Source organism: Amblyomma maculatum, chromosome 3, assembly GCF_055883805.1.
Source record: "Amblyomma maculatum isolate TAMU_Amacu chromosome 3, ASM5588380v1, whole genome shotgun sequence".
NCBI lineage: Eukaryota > Metazoa > Arthropoda > Arachnida > Ixodida > Ixodidae > Amblyomma > Amblyomma maculatum.
Genome location: NC_139346.1, coordinates 34758885 through 34772783, shown reverse-complemented (window position 1 = coordinate 34772783; position 13899 = coordinate 34758885). Strand labels below are relative to the sequence as shown.

The window sequence follows — 13899 nt, the reverse complement described above, 5'->3', positions numbered from 1 at the left end:
CTGACCATGCTTTCACCTTGCTCTGCTCAGCCGGTAATTAAAAATCCTTTTTTCTTCACTCTGGCCTCTGCCAGAGTAAGGGCGAAGGAAATCCGGCCGAAGCTGGAAGGCCTCATCTCCCACAAAAACATAGGGTGCTGGGGTATCGGTGCCTGGCAGGTGTGCAGGGCTAGGGAGCCTAAGAAGGCCTTTCTCTAGACACTGGCCAAACCGTGACACACTTAGAGTGCCTCCATCACTCTGGCGGCCATATGCACCCACATCTATCATGACAAACTTCAAGTTGCTGTCTGCTACAGCCATCAATACAATGGAGTATGTGCCCTGAAAAACAATGTAACGATACAGTAAAATCTTTACTTAATGCACCGAAACCGAGAACTTTATACCTTATAGTTGTAGTAAAGGCTGCCAGAGTGTGGTGGAGCCTGAATCTGGACATGCTTCCCATCCACTGCACCAATGCAGTTCGGAAAGTTGCACCTTTCCTCGAAACCTTGGGCAACCTCTTTCCATTTTTCAGTTGTTGCAGCCTATACACAGAATGGAAACCTTTCAATGTACTACACATTCCAGTAGCAATAACAATGTATGTTTGTATGCAAGCTGCAAAAGTACTGTTGGACTGATATTAGCGGTACACTATATGCCAGTTTATAAGAGAAAAGAGCAACACAAACTTCACTCTAGGAGAATATTACTAAATAAACGTATAACATGCTTATCTGGCCGGCTGCACAATTGACCCCCAATTATCTCTCTTTTTCTTTTCAGCTCTTCTACTTGTGGGCAAATAAACATCTTGTTCAGTACTCTATGGAGGAATACTTTGTTACGGTAAAGTACATTAGCTGATAGAATATCTCACTGACACACAGAGAAAGCAAACAAAAAGCTATTTATTTGTGCATAAAGAGATGGGTGAATAGAATAAATACCTTGAGGTACAGAGGTTGCAATGTTGTCCAGAGGATTCGGCATGTTGCATGAACTATGTTGGCCACAGTTGAAATTCCAACTCGAAAATCAATAGCAACATCTTGCATAAACATGCCAGATGCCAAGTACCTAAAAAAAAACATAATTTCACTGTTATTTGTGATACTTTTTTCTACACTTTAACGGTGGTGCGGCCACTCATTTGCTTTACTAGGTAAAATGAAAGAGGTTAGGATAAGAACAAAACGCATTTTTCTAGTCACCTAAATGAATAATTTGAAAAAAAAAAAAAAAAAGAACGAAAAAAAAACAAACACAACAACATCGAACCATAGCAGTGGTAATTAAACTTTGGAACGTCATTCCATAGAGCATTAAGTCCCCTTAAATTATTGCGTCTGCTCTGAAAAAAAAAAAAAAAAACACGTGCTATGAGAACAGTGTACCTCCCGCGACTATGGAAATGTTCATGTGTATGTTGCAGCAATAAGCTCCATGGATAGATATATAGCAATTTTGTAAAGATCCAGATACCGCCATCGACGTGAAATTTGTGTATCTTTTCTGTGCAATAATGAATAAATAAATCCTTCAAGAAAAAAACACGATACGGAGCAACCATTCCGTTATATGACCGCAAATGGTACCTGAGCGTGATCGCAAGTCTCGCTCGAGAAGGGATCGGCTCCCGTACGACATGCAGTTTCGTGAGAGGCTCTTCCAGAAGCGAGTGCAGCTCCTCGAATTTTTCAGGGGTCATCCTGTAATATTTCTTGAAGTAGGCTGGGTCCCCTGACATAAGCAACGGCATCTGCAGACGACAAATTTACTACAGTATGAGAATATACAAGCAGACGACGAACACCAGAAAATGATTTGTTTAGCATGAACTCACCACCGTGTAAAACTCCGATTCCTGCTTTCTGTTGAGCCAAATCGGCCTCGTCCACCACTGCCTCGGAGTAGGAGCATTCATTATGGCATGTCTCTTCTTTAGCAGAAAACACTGCTCCAATATCAGAAGGTGCCGACGACTACAATCATTCGCTGGTTGAAGCAAAGTGTCCGCTTGGCCGTTCTCCTCATCGGCTCCGTGATGTCTTCTTTCTAGGAGCAGCTTCTTTTTTTCGAGAAGACAGAGAAGCTCGAGGAGCAAGCGTGTGTTGCTCGTATATTCCATTACGGGCGGGAAACGTCGCAAAGCGCGCTAAACGAGGCGCTGGCTAGCAGACGCTCAGCCAGAGCACAACTGTCATACGCAATTGCGTACAAAAGTAAAAACATAAAAATAAAAATTTTGTGTAATGTGCTTTATATTTTAATAAAATGACATAAAGTAGATACAATATTTATTCTCACGCGAGTTCTACATTTATTATTGGTATAATATGCCGGTACCGCTTGCGCCGCACCGACAGAAATCGCAGGCGCCGCCAGCATGTGAAATGACTGTTGCGACTGGCGCCGCAACGACACTGCGACTGGAGCGAAATTTTTCGTGCGCGTCGCACCATGTGAAACGGCCTATACACGGACGCCACCGCGCCGATTACTCCTGGTTTTCGGTGTAACTAGCTCCTTAATGCTATCGCGTTGAAATGTGTCAGTAGGTTCACTGCGCTGTTACATATTCATACAATTTTCGCTGCACAGATTTTCACGAAGCTCGATCGCAGTACTCACTTTCAAACGCGGTCGTTTTCGCCGGAGTCGTCCGTCCTGATGTGTTGTCGTCGTGAGCCACTGTTGCTCCAAGGGGGTAATCCTTTCACACTATAGGAACTGGCACAACTGCGCAATCGTTGTTCTTGCAGCGCACAAAGATGGGTGAAGGCATTCGAGCATGGTTGCGTGCACCCGCACAGAACGAAAAAAAAAAAAACTGCTGCCGCGAGCCGCGGCGGCAGGACGACAGCCGGCAATGGCGGCACAGAAACACGTGGTACGAAACTACGGCAGAAACATTCACGCGCAGAATTGAATCGGCCATAATAAGTTAACATTATATTTTTACTGAATATTGTTAATTTTTTTAAATAGGAACCCTTTCTTGTAAGGATAATCAAGCGAAACCTACCATCTCCCTTCCTCCCCTCCAACCCACACACACTACGATGGAATACGCAACCTTCAACCAAACAGCACGGCCGCCGGCCGGCGGGACTGGCGGTGATTTCAAACAGCAAAAAAAAAAAAAACTTTTTGTAAAGACCCACAGTGCAAGGTAATCCGGCGCTTTCGTTGGCCAAGACGTCGTCGGGGACCATCGTGGATGGCGAAGCCGCGCAGGTGGTACATGTAGTACATACGTTCAGGCTCAACTAGAGTTACAATTGAAGATCACGACCGCCGCTACCAACGGATACAACGAATTGCGGCATGAAAGCTGAGAAATTAATGACAATCGCCCCATACTGTGTATGTGCCAGAGTTTTTTAGGCCAACCAGCTAATCATTTGTTATATAATACAATTCGCTATCTCAGGGGCCGAATGTAAGTTGCAAACCTAATTGGATTTCCTATTGGAATTTTGAGTACCATTTGGAAAATCCGAATGGAATTTTACACGCAATTAAAACTATTTGGAATGCCCAATTGGTATTTGCAGAACCATTTGGTTAATCCAACTGGACTAATCCATTGGAGAGGTGGTGTCCATAATTGGGTCCAGATGTGACCATTTGTAGGTCCCAATTGGCCCCGTTTTTTTTACTAGGCAGGACACATCTCGAGCATTGAAGACAAGTGTGAATGTTGAAACAGAATTTTGTCAGCGAGGAAATATATGTCCTGGAAACATACTCGTCCGTACGTACATTGGACGTACACCTCGTCTCTCATGCGGATATACAAAAACGGACGTAGTCCGTACGTACATCGGACATACACCTCGTCTCTCATGCGGATATACAAAAACGTACGAATACGGATGTCCGAAACCGGAGGTTGTACGTATGTCCGACGGACGTACAATTTCGGCAAAGGACGTTCGGCTCTAGCTCGGACGTACAACGGACGTCGGTGGTTGCTTGGGATAGACCGGCAGCACGCAGGAGGGTCATTCCTTTGTCATTATGCACCCCCAAAATACACACTTTTCTCGTGAGTGCGTTTGTTGACCGCCGCCATGGAGGAAGAAAAAGACTAGGAGGGAGCGCCGCGGCGGAAAAGTGTAAAAAATATAATGGCTGATCCCGCGGGGCCGCCGCCGCCGCGCAGTGCACCCGTGTATTTCGCGAAGTATGGTTGGGTTTTCTCAGCTGCGCCATATGAAATGCTTGCGGGGCTCGACGATCAGACGAAGCACAAGAAGGACGAGGGAACGAAGCGCTGATCATCATTTAGTCCTGTCGTCCGCCGTGTTCTTGCGCTCTGTCTTTGTGCGCTGAGTCCCGCAAGCACGGAATCAAACCAACTAGCCCAACAAAAAGTACTGCCATATGAAATGCTGCGTGCCGGGATGCAAGAACTACACGGATACACCTCTCGGGGCTGTCGCTCCAACGGCGAGTATCCTAGCTGTTATGCGCACTCCTCGAGAAACGAAACGTTTGTTTGCCAGGACAGGTGCATATATTGTTCGAAACGAAAATCGTTTGATTCATTTAGGAAATGCAGACCTCAAATACACATTGTTACGCTGAAGCCGGTTCCCCAGGCATGCAACGTTATGTCGAATTCGTAGTCTCCCTAACGAAACCAAACATGAAAAGGCCACCTGCAGTTCTCACTAGAGTGTCTATAAACACGGAGTACAATGCAACAATTGTAAACAAAGTAACATGTGTTACGACGCGACACGCAACTTTCGGCAGACCACTTCGGTAGGCTTTCCGCGGGGACATCCAAAGTCACAAAAAAATATCATGTACCCTGCTGCTTTTGAGTCTGGCAACTATGTTGGCTAAATTCCCAAGAATCATTGAGCGCAAGAGAGAGAAGGGAGCGGCTTCAGAGGAGGTTGGCTTGCGGGGGCTGCGCGCGCTTCCTCCTAGTTGTGACCGCCCCTTTCTCTCCATCCGCAGGCATCCTACAACAGAGCCCCCTACATGGCTGCATAGCCTCGGGTACCTATTGTGCATATGCTGTGAAAGTCTGGTGCAAAGTAGTAACCAGCGGCGCTCTAACTGTTGGCGCTTTTTGCATCCCTTGCTTTGCTGTGCCTTTGCAGAAACCAAACACGTTGAATTCATTCACTGAATACAAAATACAACAACGTGACGTCACGTTGTTGTATATTTTTCTAATGGACACAATTTACACTGCATTAGCTATTTATCCAATCGTCAACGCTCACCAGTTGCAGCTATATCCACCATGAATTGGCCTTGTATCCACTACAAAGAACTGCCACTAGCTGTGTGCTGACGCGCCGTCAGTGCCACAATTTAGGTTTTCGAACAAAATTAAAATATTACATATCGAAATATGTTATGAAATAGCATTGCCATAACTCGGCGATTGCAACAAACAAGCAAACAACGCACTCAAATTATGTTGCAGGACGCCAAAAAGGCAATCTCTGATATATAAATAGCCCCGCGGGAAATAATTGCACTGTCGTCACCGCTCGTCCAATGCTGCTGCTAATAGAACGTTTTTCTGGAGGCTCACATTATGTGACAGCACTTAAGTAATCAAGAGGCACATAATCCAACCGTCTAATCCATGGTGCATCATTAAAATACAATGTCGCAGTCCAGTGCTGCGCACGGAACGAGAAATGGTCGCGTCGCAGGAGATGTAGTACTGCGGCGAGAGGTGGCCTGGGAGCATGTACGAACACTTTGCAATGAAGCACCTCATTGCTTCTGCAGACGCGCGCTTTGGCGCTCCGCGAGCCGTACCACACATTTTTTTCCTTTCTTTTTTTTTTTTTTTTTTACGCAAGAACATAGCAATAACTATGCTGCCAAAAACACGTGGTGCCGGCATGCGGCGGCCACCGAAAATTCAAGATTCAAGACCTGATGCGTCGTTGCCAAGACAGATGGTGCCTCCGTGTTTTAGTGCAAACTGCATGTCCATGTCAATTTCTCTATACGGAATCATGTCAAAGGACCACAGGCTACTATCATGTCATATGCTTAAAGCAAAGCTTGTGTCCTCCCAACTTTCGCTTTGGCTGGGAGTTTAGAGTTGGGGTGCTGCGGAACATAAGCATCGACACTGTTTCGCCACTCCAAGGGGCAGTCGCTTCATTGGTTTGCTGCAAAGTTGGGATCGGGCATTCCCGAAATCTTGAATTAACCGGGCTTGTGCAGGTTGCCCCTTTGAATCATACGTGCGGTCAGATTTACGTTAGAAATTACGTAACTGCAGCAATTCTTAGAATTGTCCGGAATTTCAAATTAACAGAGTTGGAGTCATTGATATTTACTGTACTAAAATGAAATGTAGTGAAGTGCTGCCATCAGCGGCCAGTTTTGCAAGTAAACAGCATGCGCTGACACCGAATTTTCCCCCTCATCCCGACACGTGCTGTATTACCAGTACCTTAAAATGGAAGCAACCAACCATGGTGATGGCGTATAGATGCGCAAGCTTGAATCAAGTATAGAGAAATGTCAAAATTCAATTTTATCACCTGTAAATGCGCAACTGAATTAATGTCATATCAAGAAAAAAGTGTCAGAAATTTTTTACAGAGAGCATGAATTCAATGGAGCTGTTCCCAGTGTCCCTTGATTTATGTAAGTGCCAATGATAGCGCAGGAACAAGCAAGAGCAAAGGGTCACACAGAAACGTCAAGGGGCTTCATGTTTATTGGCTTGCTCAAAACAAGTACAAAAGAAATACCGAGGGTGTTAATCTTTCCCTCGTGACTAGACATGCCTACAGAGAGCTCTCCCTACCTATACAGCTTTGAGGTTTTTCTATGTATATATATATATAATGTGGTTTCTTGTTGCGGCTGTTATATCTATACACATACCGCCGGCAAGGTCACACAACAATGCAGTAAATAATGCATATATGTACATTTCTCATATTATGCGTAGACTGTACAAACACACAAAATAAATTAGCATCACCCTTAGATAAAACTGGAAAAAGGGATGGAGGAGGAGAAGAAATAAACTCGCTTTGAATGCAGTGCACAGATGCTAGCATATGAAACATGGCTGAAATGGGAAAGACTTCATAAAAGAGAAGCATGCCTGCAGACTGTGAAGCATGCTAAGGTGAAAAAATAAAAACAGAGGTTTTTGTTTTCTTCAAGGTTGTCTTCCCAACTCGCATGCTTGAACTCCTGTTTACAAACACATGCATACATCGGACTTCAGAAACAGTAGTTAAAAAAAAATGCCTGGTGTGTGTGGCATGTGTGCAGTAGTCAAGAGGTACAGATATAATACAATGCACAGCATGGGTTATCGGTATAAGCAACTGCCATTCATGTCCAAAACACAATGCAAGCATCAAAGGCATGTGCGACTGTGGAATCAAGGCCAACATGCTGTGCCCTGCTCGTCCACTGCACAGTATGGTGTGGTAAGCAGTGTCATGCAATATGAAAATTTGGAGCATTCACACTGACTGCTCCTTGCAAATTCTCGTCTTTCGAATGTACACTGGCGTCATTGTGATAAAAAGTATGAGGTCGTGTTCACAAGCATACAGAATAACTGCCGCTCTTCAAACTGAAGAACAAGCATGAAAAGCTGCAAAAACTAGACTACCGAGTCAAGGAACGCATTGCGACTTCTTCAGCGTACCTGCAATATGCGCACACTGTCAAAGGTATAAGCTTAACACAAACAAGCTCAGGTGCATCGATGCTTCCCTCGGAGGCTAGGCTTAAGTTTTCAGGCAGCAGTGTCATGATCTAGCTGACTTTATATTTTTCACATCATCATTACTGTCCTATTTTTATGATTCGCACCCAGTGTGCAAAGCTGTCAATGGAAGTGCATCTTGCATGCGGAGGTGGGAGTACATACAATTTGCTGTAGCTCGGCCCCTTCTGCACACAACATTTTCTTTTAACCTTGTGTCACCAGTAACCATGTGAAACTGTACACCACGGGCCCTTGCTGCAAATAGGGTACCATAATTTTTTTCTGCTGAATAGGAAAGCATGCTGCATTTGTACACAAAATGCACTGAATATCAAATCTAACTGCTCTTAATTCCTTCTTCACTTCAAAGCTGAGGAAGTTCAAACTCTGTGTACAATCAGAAACTGAATAAATGCACAGTTTGGTTAAGGAGGTTTGTAGGCAAGACTTACACTATAGTAAAAGGGCTCTGTACTTTGATAGTGCAAGGAATAAAGGACTTGTCGACTTACATCCTGTGCACTTTCAGTAGTTAGGTTGTTCAAGTCGAAGAAATAGCAGCTGTATGAACAAATTTTTGTCTCGTAGCACATAAATTCATGCACAACCAGGTTCACGCATCATAATTTGTGTTATCATACACAGTTGCACATGGCTTTTTTTTTTTTCTTTAGCGTTCATGACTTTTTGTTCTTTGCATTCCATCTTTTGTGCATCTCTGTAAAAACCCATTCCAAGCAACAGAGCGCGTGGTTTTTCAACCTGACTATTTTCTGAAGACGACCAACTTCTTTGTCGCAAAATAGTCGTCACTCATGGCAAAAAGTCATATTGAATATTAATTTTAATGCTATTTCTTTTGTTAGACACTCTTTTAAAAGAACAATGCTTATTTACATTTATAAAAGGCAACCTTGAGATCTAAATTTCGTTCCCTTTGGATATTTGTAATAGTACCTTGAAGCTATCGCAGCATATTGTTGAATTCTTGTATAAGAACAATTTAGTAACTGGACAACTAGACAAAAGAACAGTGGGAATACATTATTACAGCTAACCAGGGTGCTAGTTATAAACATGTAAAGAAGATTCTTTGGAAAACGTGACAACACTGTGCTCAGGCACAAGCCAGTCAGCATCAAAGCCATAATGCAATAGAAACTGCCTCCTAACGGAGCATTCGGCTGAAAGGTGAACAAAAATAAAAACAAAATAATGACAAATGAAGTAGACGACATCTGTGACAGTTATGATCCTTTCAAAACATTAGTGACATGGTAACTACTTGTGAACGAACAGAGCATCTTGTGTACAGAGCTATTAATGAAAAAAAAATGCCATAAAGGCATATCTAGTAAAATTTCTCTCTCTCTGTCTCTCACAAGTAAAACACAGAGTTCTAAGAAATAAGTGAAATAAGTGCAGCAATGCTGTCCGCACAGAGATCATAAAATCACTAGCAATTGCAATCTAGAGATCTTCACCTAACACAGTGAAATTATGCAAGATTAATGGCAGCAAACGCAGTTGTTAGCTGAGAACAATTGGTTGGGACATGAATGAGTGACAAATATTCTTTTTGCTCTGTAATGATGCAAGATGTCTGATGCTCCACCACAGGAAAAACAGCAACGCTGTGTAACATTACCCATATATTTTCCAGCTTTTGCTCGCTATGTGAACTGTGTAACTAAGCATTGAAGAGAAGGCCTTCTCAGCTTTACACACATGTGCGCCATCACAAACATTACAGAATTTATTTAAGTCCCATGCAGCTGTTCTGACTAGAAGGCAAAATAAGTTCCACTGTCATTTTCGAATATACACACTCTACTTAAAGCTAGTTTAAAAGCACAGGTTTAAAGCAGAAATCTAGAAGCATCAGCTGTGACATAATCACATATTATAACAGCCGGACAAGTAAGCACCCCATTTAGAATGAGATAATATGAGCTATGGGTTCAAAATGAGCAAATGTAAAGGAAACAAGACCAAGGGCATTGCAGCAACAAGAAAGCAAGAAAGAGGCAAACTTACTCTCACAACATTGCTGCTGAATGTGTGCTGACTGCTCTGCAACAGTATACATAAAGAAAAAAATACTTTTTCTATGTAAATTATAATGACAACGTACTTAAATGCACAGGCAAAGTTCCTTATGACTGTGCAGGCTGTAGTGCTGATCTTAGTGTTTGTACTTTGTCTCACATTAAGTCCCAGAGGGGTACGGTCCTTTCCAGCAGAACAAAGAAGTTTTGCTTCTAGCCAAGCATGTGCTTTTAGATGCCTAGATGGCTCAGCATTCCTTTGCTCGGCAATTTTAGCCTCTTCAGAAGACAACTATGCCTGGCATACAGTTCCAACCTATTCGCAAGAGATTATACATGATCCTGGCTGCTTAACAGTCCTGGAACCTAGATGTTCTTAAGGGAAGGAATAGTTTTTTTTCCCCAGCCAACAAATCTCAAATTTCATTTAGACCTCAAACGATACCCTAATCAGGCCTGTCTTCACATGACAGTTGAGTTCAGAAATATGCAGGGCCTAAGGGAAATAAAGCACTACGTCATGAGATGCATTTGTTCTGTGGTATATTGCACAATGCAACAATGGCAGTATGATGCGATATGCAGACCGTGCTTCGTGCTAGAGCAGAGTTAAGATATGAGGAAGGAAAGAGACGCTAGGACTTATTCTTTTTGCAGCTTTTAGTTTCATGAATTTTAGTGGTCTACTGCTGCAGGTGTACGGTGCAGCAATTGAAAAAGTAAATCAAAGTATGTATCAGTTAAGCAAAAAGGCTGCTTTGAAATGAGGTGATGATGTAACATATTTCAGCCTGAGACATTACTCATTGTTACATACGAAATGACCACTGTCACAAATCTCATTCACGAGAGATAAGCAAATATGCGAGTTTGCTGCTGTGACCCATCTACCAAAATGGAAGAAAAGAGAAAAAAGTACACAATGAGGTCACTGCATTATTTCTTAACAGCAGTAACAAGCCACTTGTTAAAGCACTATTTATGATGGTAATACGCCTTCTTAGGCACACAAAAAGAGCTCGGGCAATGATGAGCAGAGATGAGCATGCACAGTAGGATTAAAAATGCAGTGCTTGTGCACAGCTTAATTAAAATGCTTCAAAAGCAACAATACATGTATTGCACGGTACATTCAGTCTCATTTAAAATACTGAACATTTCAAAAGATAATCTTGCATAAATAACCACTGTGTAGCTTGGAATTCTTGAAGTATAACTTTGGTCCAGAAGAAATTATTTGAAGGGTGGCAACAGAGAGTACAGGTGCACATACACATAAAAAATGCCACTTGATAAAGTAGGGGCAGCTGCTAATGCCAAGTGCAAAGTATGCAATGTAAAAGTTGCTCCAGTGCTTATCATGTTGGTGCACACATCCCTGTTTTCAAGAATACCTTGCATCAAAATGGCTGCACAAACACAGCTGCCCACTGCCAAACACGTGAATTGCTCTTGACTGTTTTCTATAAGTTCAATGCACTCTTTTACGAGTGTCACACATAGACTCCGCACGAGAGAAAATGCACATTTTCCTGAGATCTTTTGTTCAGACGCAGTAAATAAATGCGAGCTATTTAAGTTAGGCAGAGCAAACAGAAACACTGGTATACACGAGATGAGGTACACCTAAAATAGATGCGGCACAAAATCTCAACTACAGTCACATTTTCAATAAATATGGGTTCAAGGCAAATGCACGCATGAAAACGAAGCAAACAGACCGGAACCAAGCTCTCTCACTGCACAGAGGTCAAAGCAAAGAGATGCCCCTCGAAATGCAACATGTTGTGTGTGCTTAGGAGAGAGCCAAGGTGAGCATCAATGCACTCTGCATTGTAGACCCTCATGTGAATCCACGAGCAGCAACAACTGCGAGGACTGCATTACTCTGGCTTGGTAATACGTTTTTCATGCTGGATCGAGTGCTCCATCTCATTAGCTGCCAACAGAGCGAGTGGGTGGTCACAATAAATACAGAGGCATGGAAACCCTTACATCCCAGCACAGGTGGCTTTTGAATATGTCCACATACATTCCCCACTGCCCTTGTGCAGGCAATGCGAGAAGGGCCATTTTTGTTCGATATTTTTTTCTAGGGCTTCCAACCACCTAACAAATGTGCATGAACACACTACATAACAGCAGCAATTACTATGCAACTGCACTCCAAGAGGCCTGGGGAAATACTGATGCAAAGCTCACCACAGTGCATAAATTACTGGCGAAATGTGCCGAACAACGCAACATTATGAAGCAGCCACCACTGACGCCTCCAAGGAACGTGATGCGAAAGACACAAGCCAACATCACAAAGGTGTGAGGAAAAGTAAACTATCCTACATAACAGAAGCGCGTGAAGGTACGACGGGCACTGCAGGCTTCAATTCACCCATTTTTGCAATGGCCGTGCTTGCATGGGGAAGCCAGCAACACCCTGTCACACAGCAACGCTCCTCCCCCTCCCCTCAGGCACAAGCGGGGGCAGCTGCCACAAAAAGGTGCTTGCCAAACAAGTCCACAGAAACGCCTGCAAACCACACTCTTTTGCATCTGAGAAGCGAGTGGGTAGGGAGGCTGCATAAGAAAGACCGACACCTTGCCAAAAAAGGAGGCTTACAGGAGGCAAACAATAGCACTGGTTGATGATTGTGACTCCCTGCAACAAGCTGGCAGCAGCATCGCAGAAAAAAATAAAGACAGAGAACACTGACTCATCTTCAAAGTCTGTGGGAGTTATGGCTCAAAGTCAACAATGCTGGCTCCCATGGCAAGGACACCTCCACTGGCTTTCCGTAATTGCAAAAGATGCAGCTGGTGGATGCCACATCTGTCGGCGATGACCTGCACTCTCCCTTTTTACCACTTTAGGCGCTGGACTCCTTCAGCGAATCGAAATACTCGACCAGCTGGTCATAGTTCATGCCCTTGGTGACGTCCTCCCATTCAAGTGTGCTGCCAGCAATGGCCTTCCCATTGGCCCTAGCTTTCACAACCTTGCAGATTGGTGGAAGAATACCCCTAGTGTTAGGAGACACAGATTTGGACTCCGGAGATGTTGTCTTGGATCCACCTGGTGAGGTGGTCTTCGTGTCCGGAGATGTCCTCGACCCTGGAGAGGTTGACTTCGAGTCAGGAGAAGTTGTCTTCGAGCTGGGAGAAGTCGTTTTTGAGCTGGAAGAGACTGTTTTGGACCCAGGTGACTGAATCCTCACATGAGGGGACAGCGCCCTCTGGTGGTGGTGGCTGTTACCATGGCCCAGTAGCGGAACATTCTGGAGCGAGTCAGTGGCGGGACTGCAGCGTGAGGTGGTTCGATGTGGGGGCACGGGGGGTGGCCGAGTGAAGGTGAGCATGGGGTTGGTGCGAATGCGGGGTTGGGGCCCAACCTTTTTGATGGCGCCATCGTCACCTGGTGGTGCACCACTATCGGCATTAGTGATGGTGCGGCTGGCGGGGTAAGGCAGGGACGAGGGGGGACTCTTGGAGTGGTCCTCGGGGGCCACCAGCGCTTGGGAGCAGCGCGTATTTACGGAGCTGCGTTCGAGCGTGGCCCGCCCCAGCCAGACCCAGTCGTGGGCACTTGACACTGGGCGGCGAGGGTGTGTGGGAGGTGCCGTGGGCTGTACGGCAACAGTTGTGCTATTCACATCCTGCCGAAGAGAAATACCATAATCAGCATCATTCACAATGCAACCAGGAATAAGATCAGGTCACAGAAATAAAAACTAAACACAGTAATAAAGGTCCTCTGGATCAAAAGTTCATCATATACCGTATTTACTCACATACTGCTCGCACTCGAATAATGCTCGCACCCCCAACAATGGGTGCCAAAAATTGGAATTTTTTTTCCTCGCATAATCATCGCACCACCAATATTACCACTGTGAGAGTCGCCTGCTTGTAGTAACAAGCGCCATATTTGGAGCGCTACTAAACCTAGCAGGCTTCGTTCATGGCCTCCGAGGTTACCCCCGCGCGTTTCTCTCTGGCCGTTCCAATCGGCGCGTGCCCCAGCCTAATGTTGTCGATTCCTCCAGGCCCCACCAGGCGGCTGTAAGCACCTATGCGTTGAATGCGTCGATGCATCGTCTCGACCGCTGCGGCGTATCTCTGCTGGCGGTTCTC

At 44.5% G+C, this 13899-nt stretch overlaps 1 protein-coding gene across 1 annotated transcript in view; it reads right to left on the bottom strand.

Annotated features, from left to right (window-relative positions):
- Positions 1 to 6696: 6696 nt before the first annotated feature.
- The window catches only part of dtn (transmembrane protein 132C dtn), a 54853-nt gene continuing 47650 nt past the window's right edge, over positions 6697 to 13899 (bottom strand). The window contains exon 14 of the mRNA XM_084597436.1: positions 6697 to 13421. Within this exon, the coding sequence (XP_084453562.1) occupies positions 12636 to 13421 (786 nt within the window). The 3' untranslated portion in view covers positions 6697 to 12635. The remainder of the gene's footprint in view (positions 13422 to 13899) is intronic.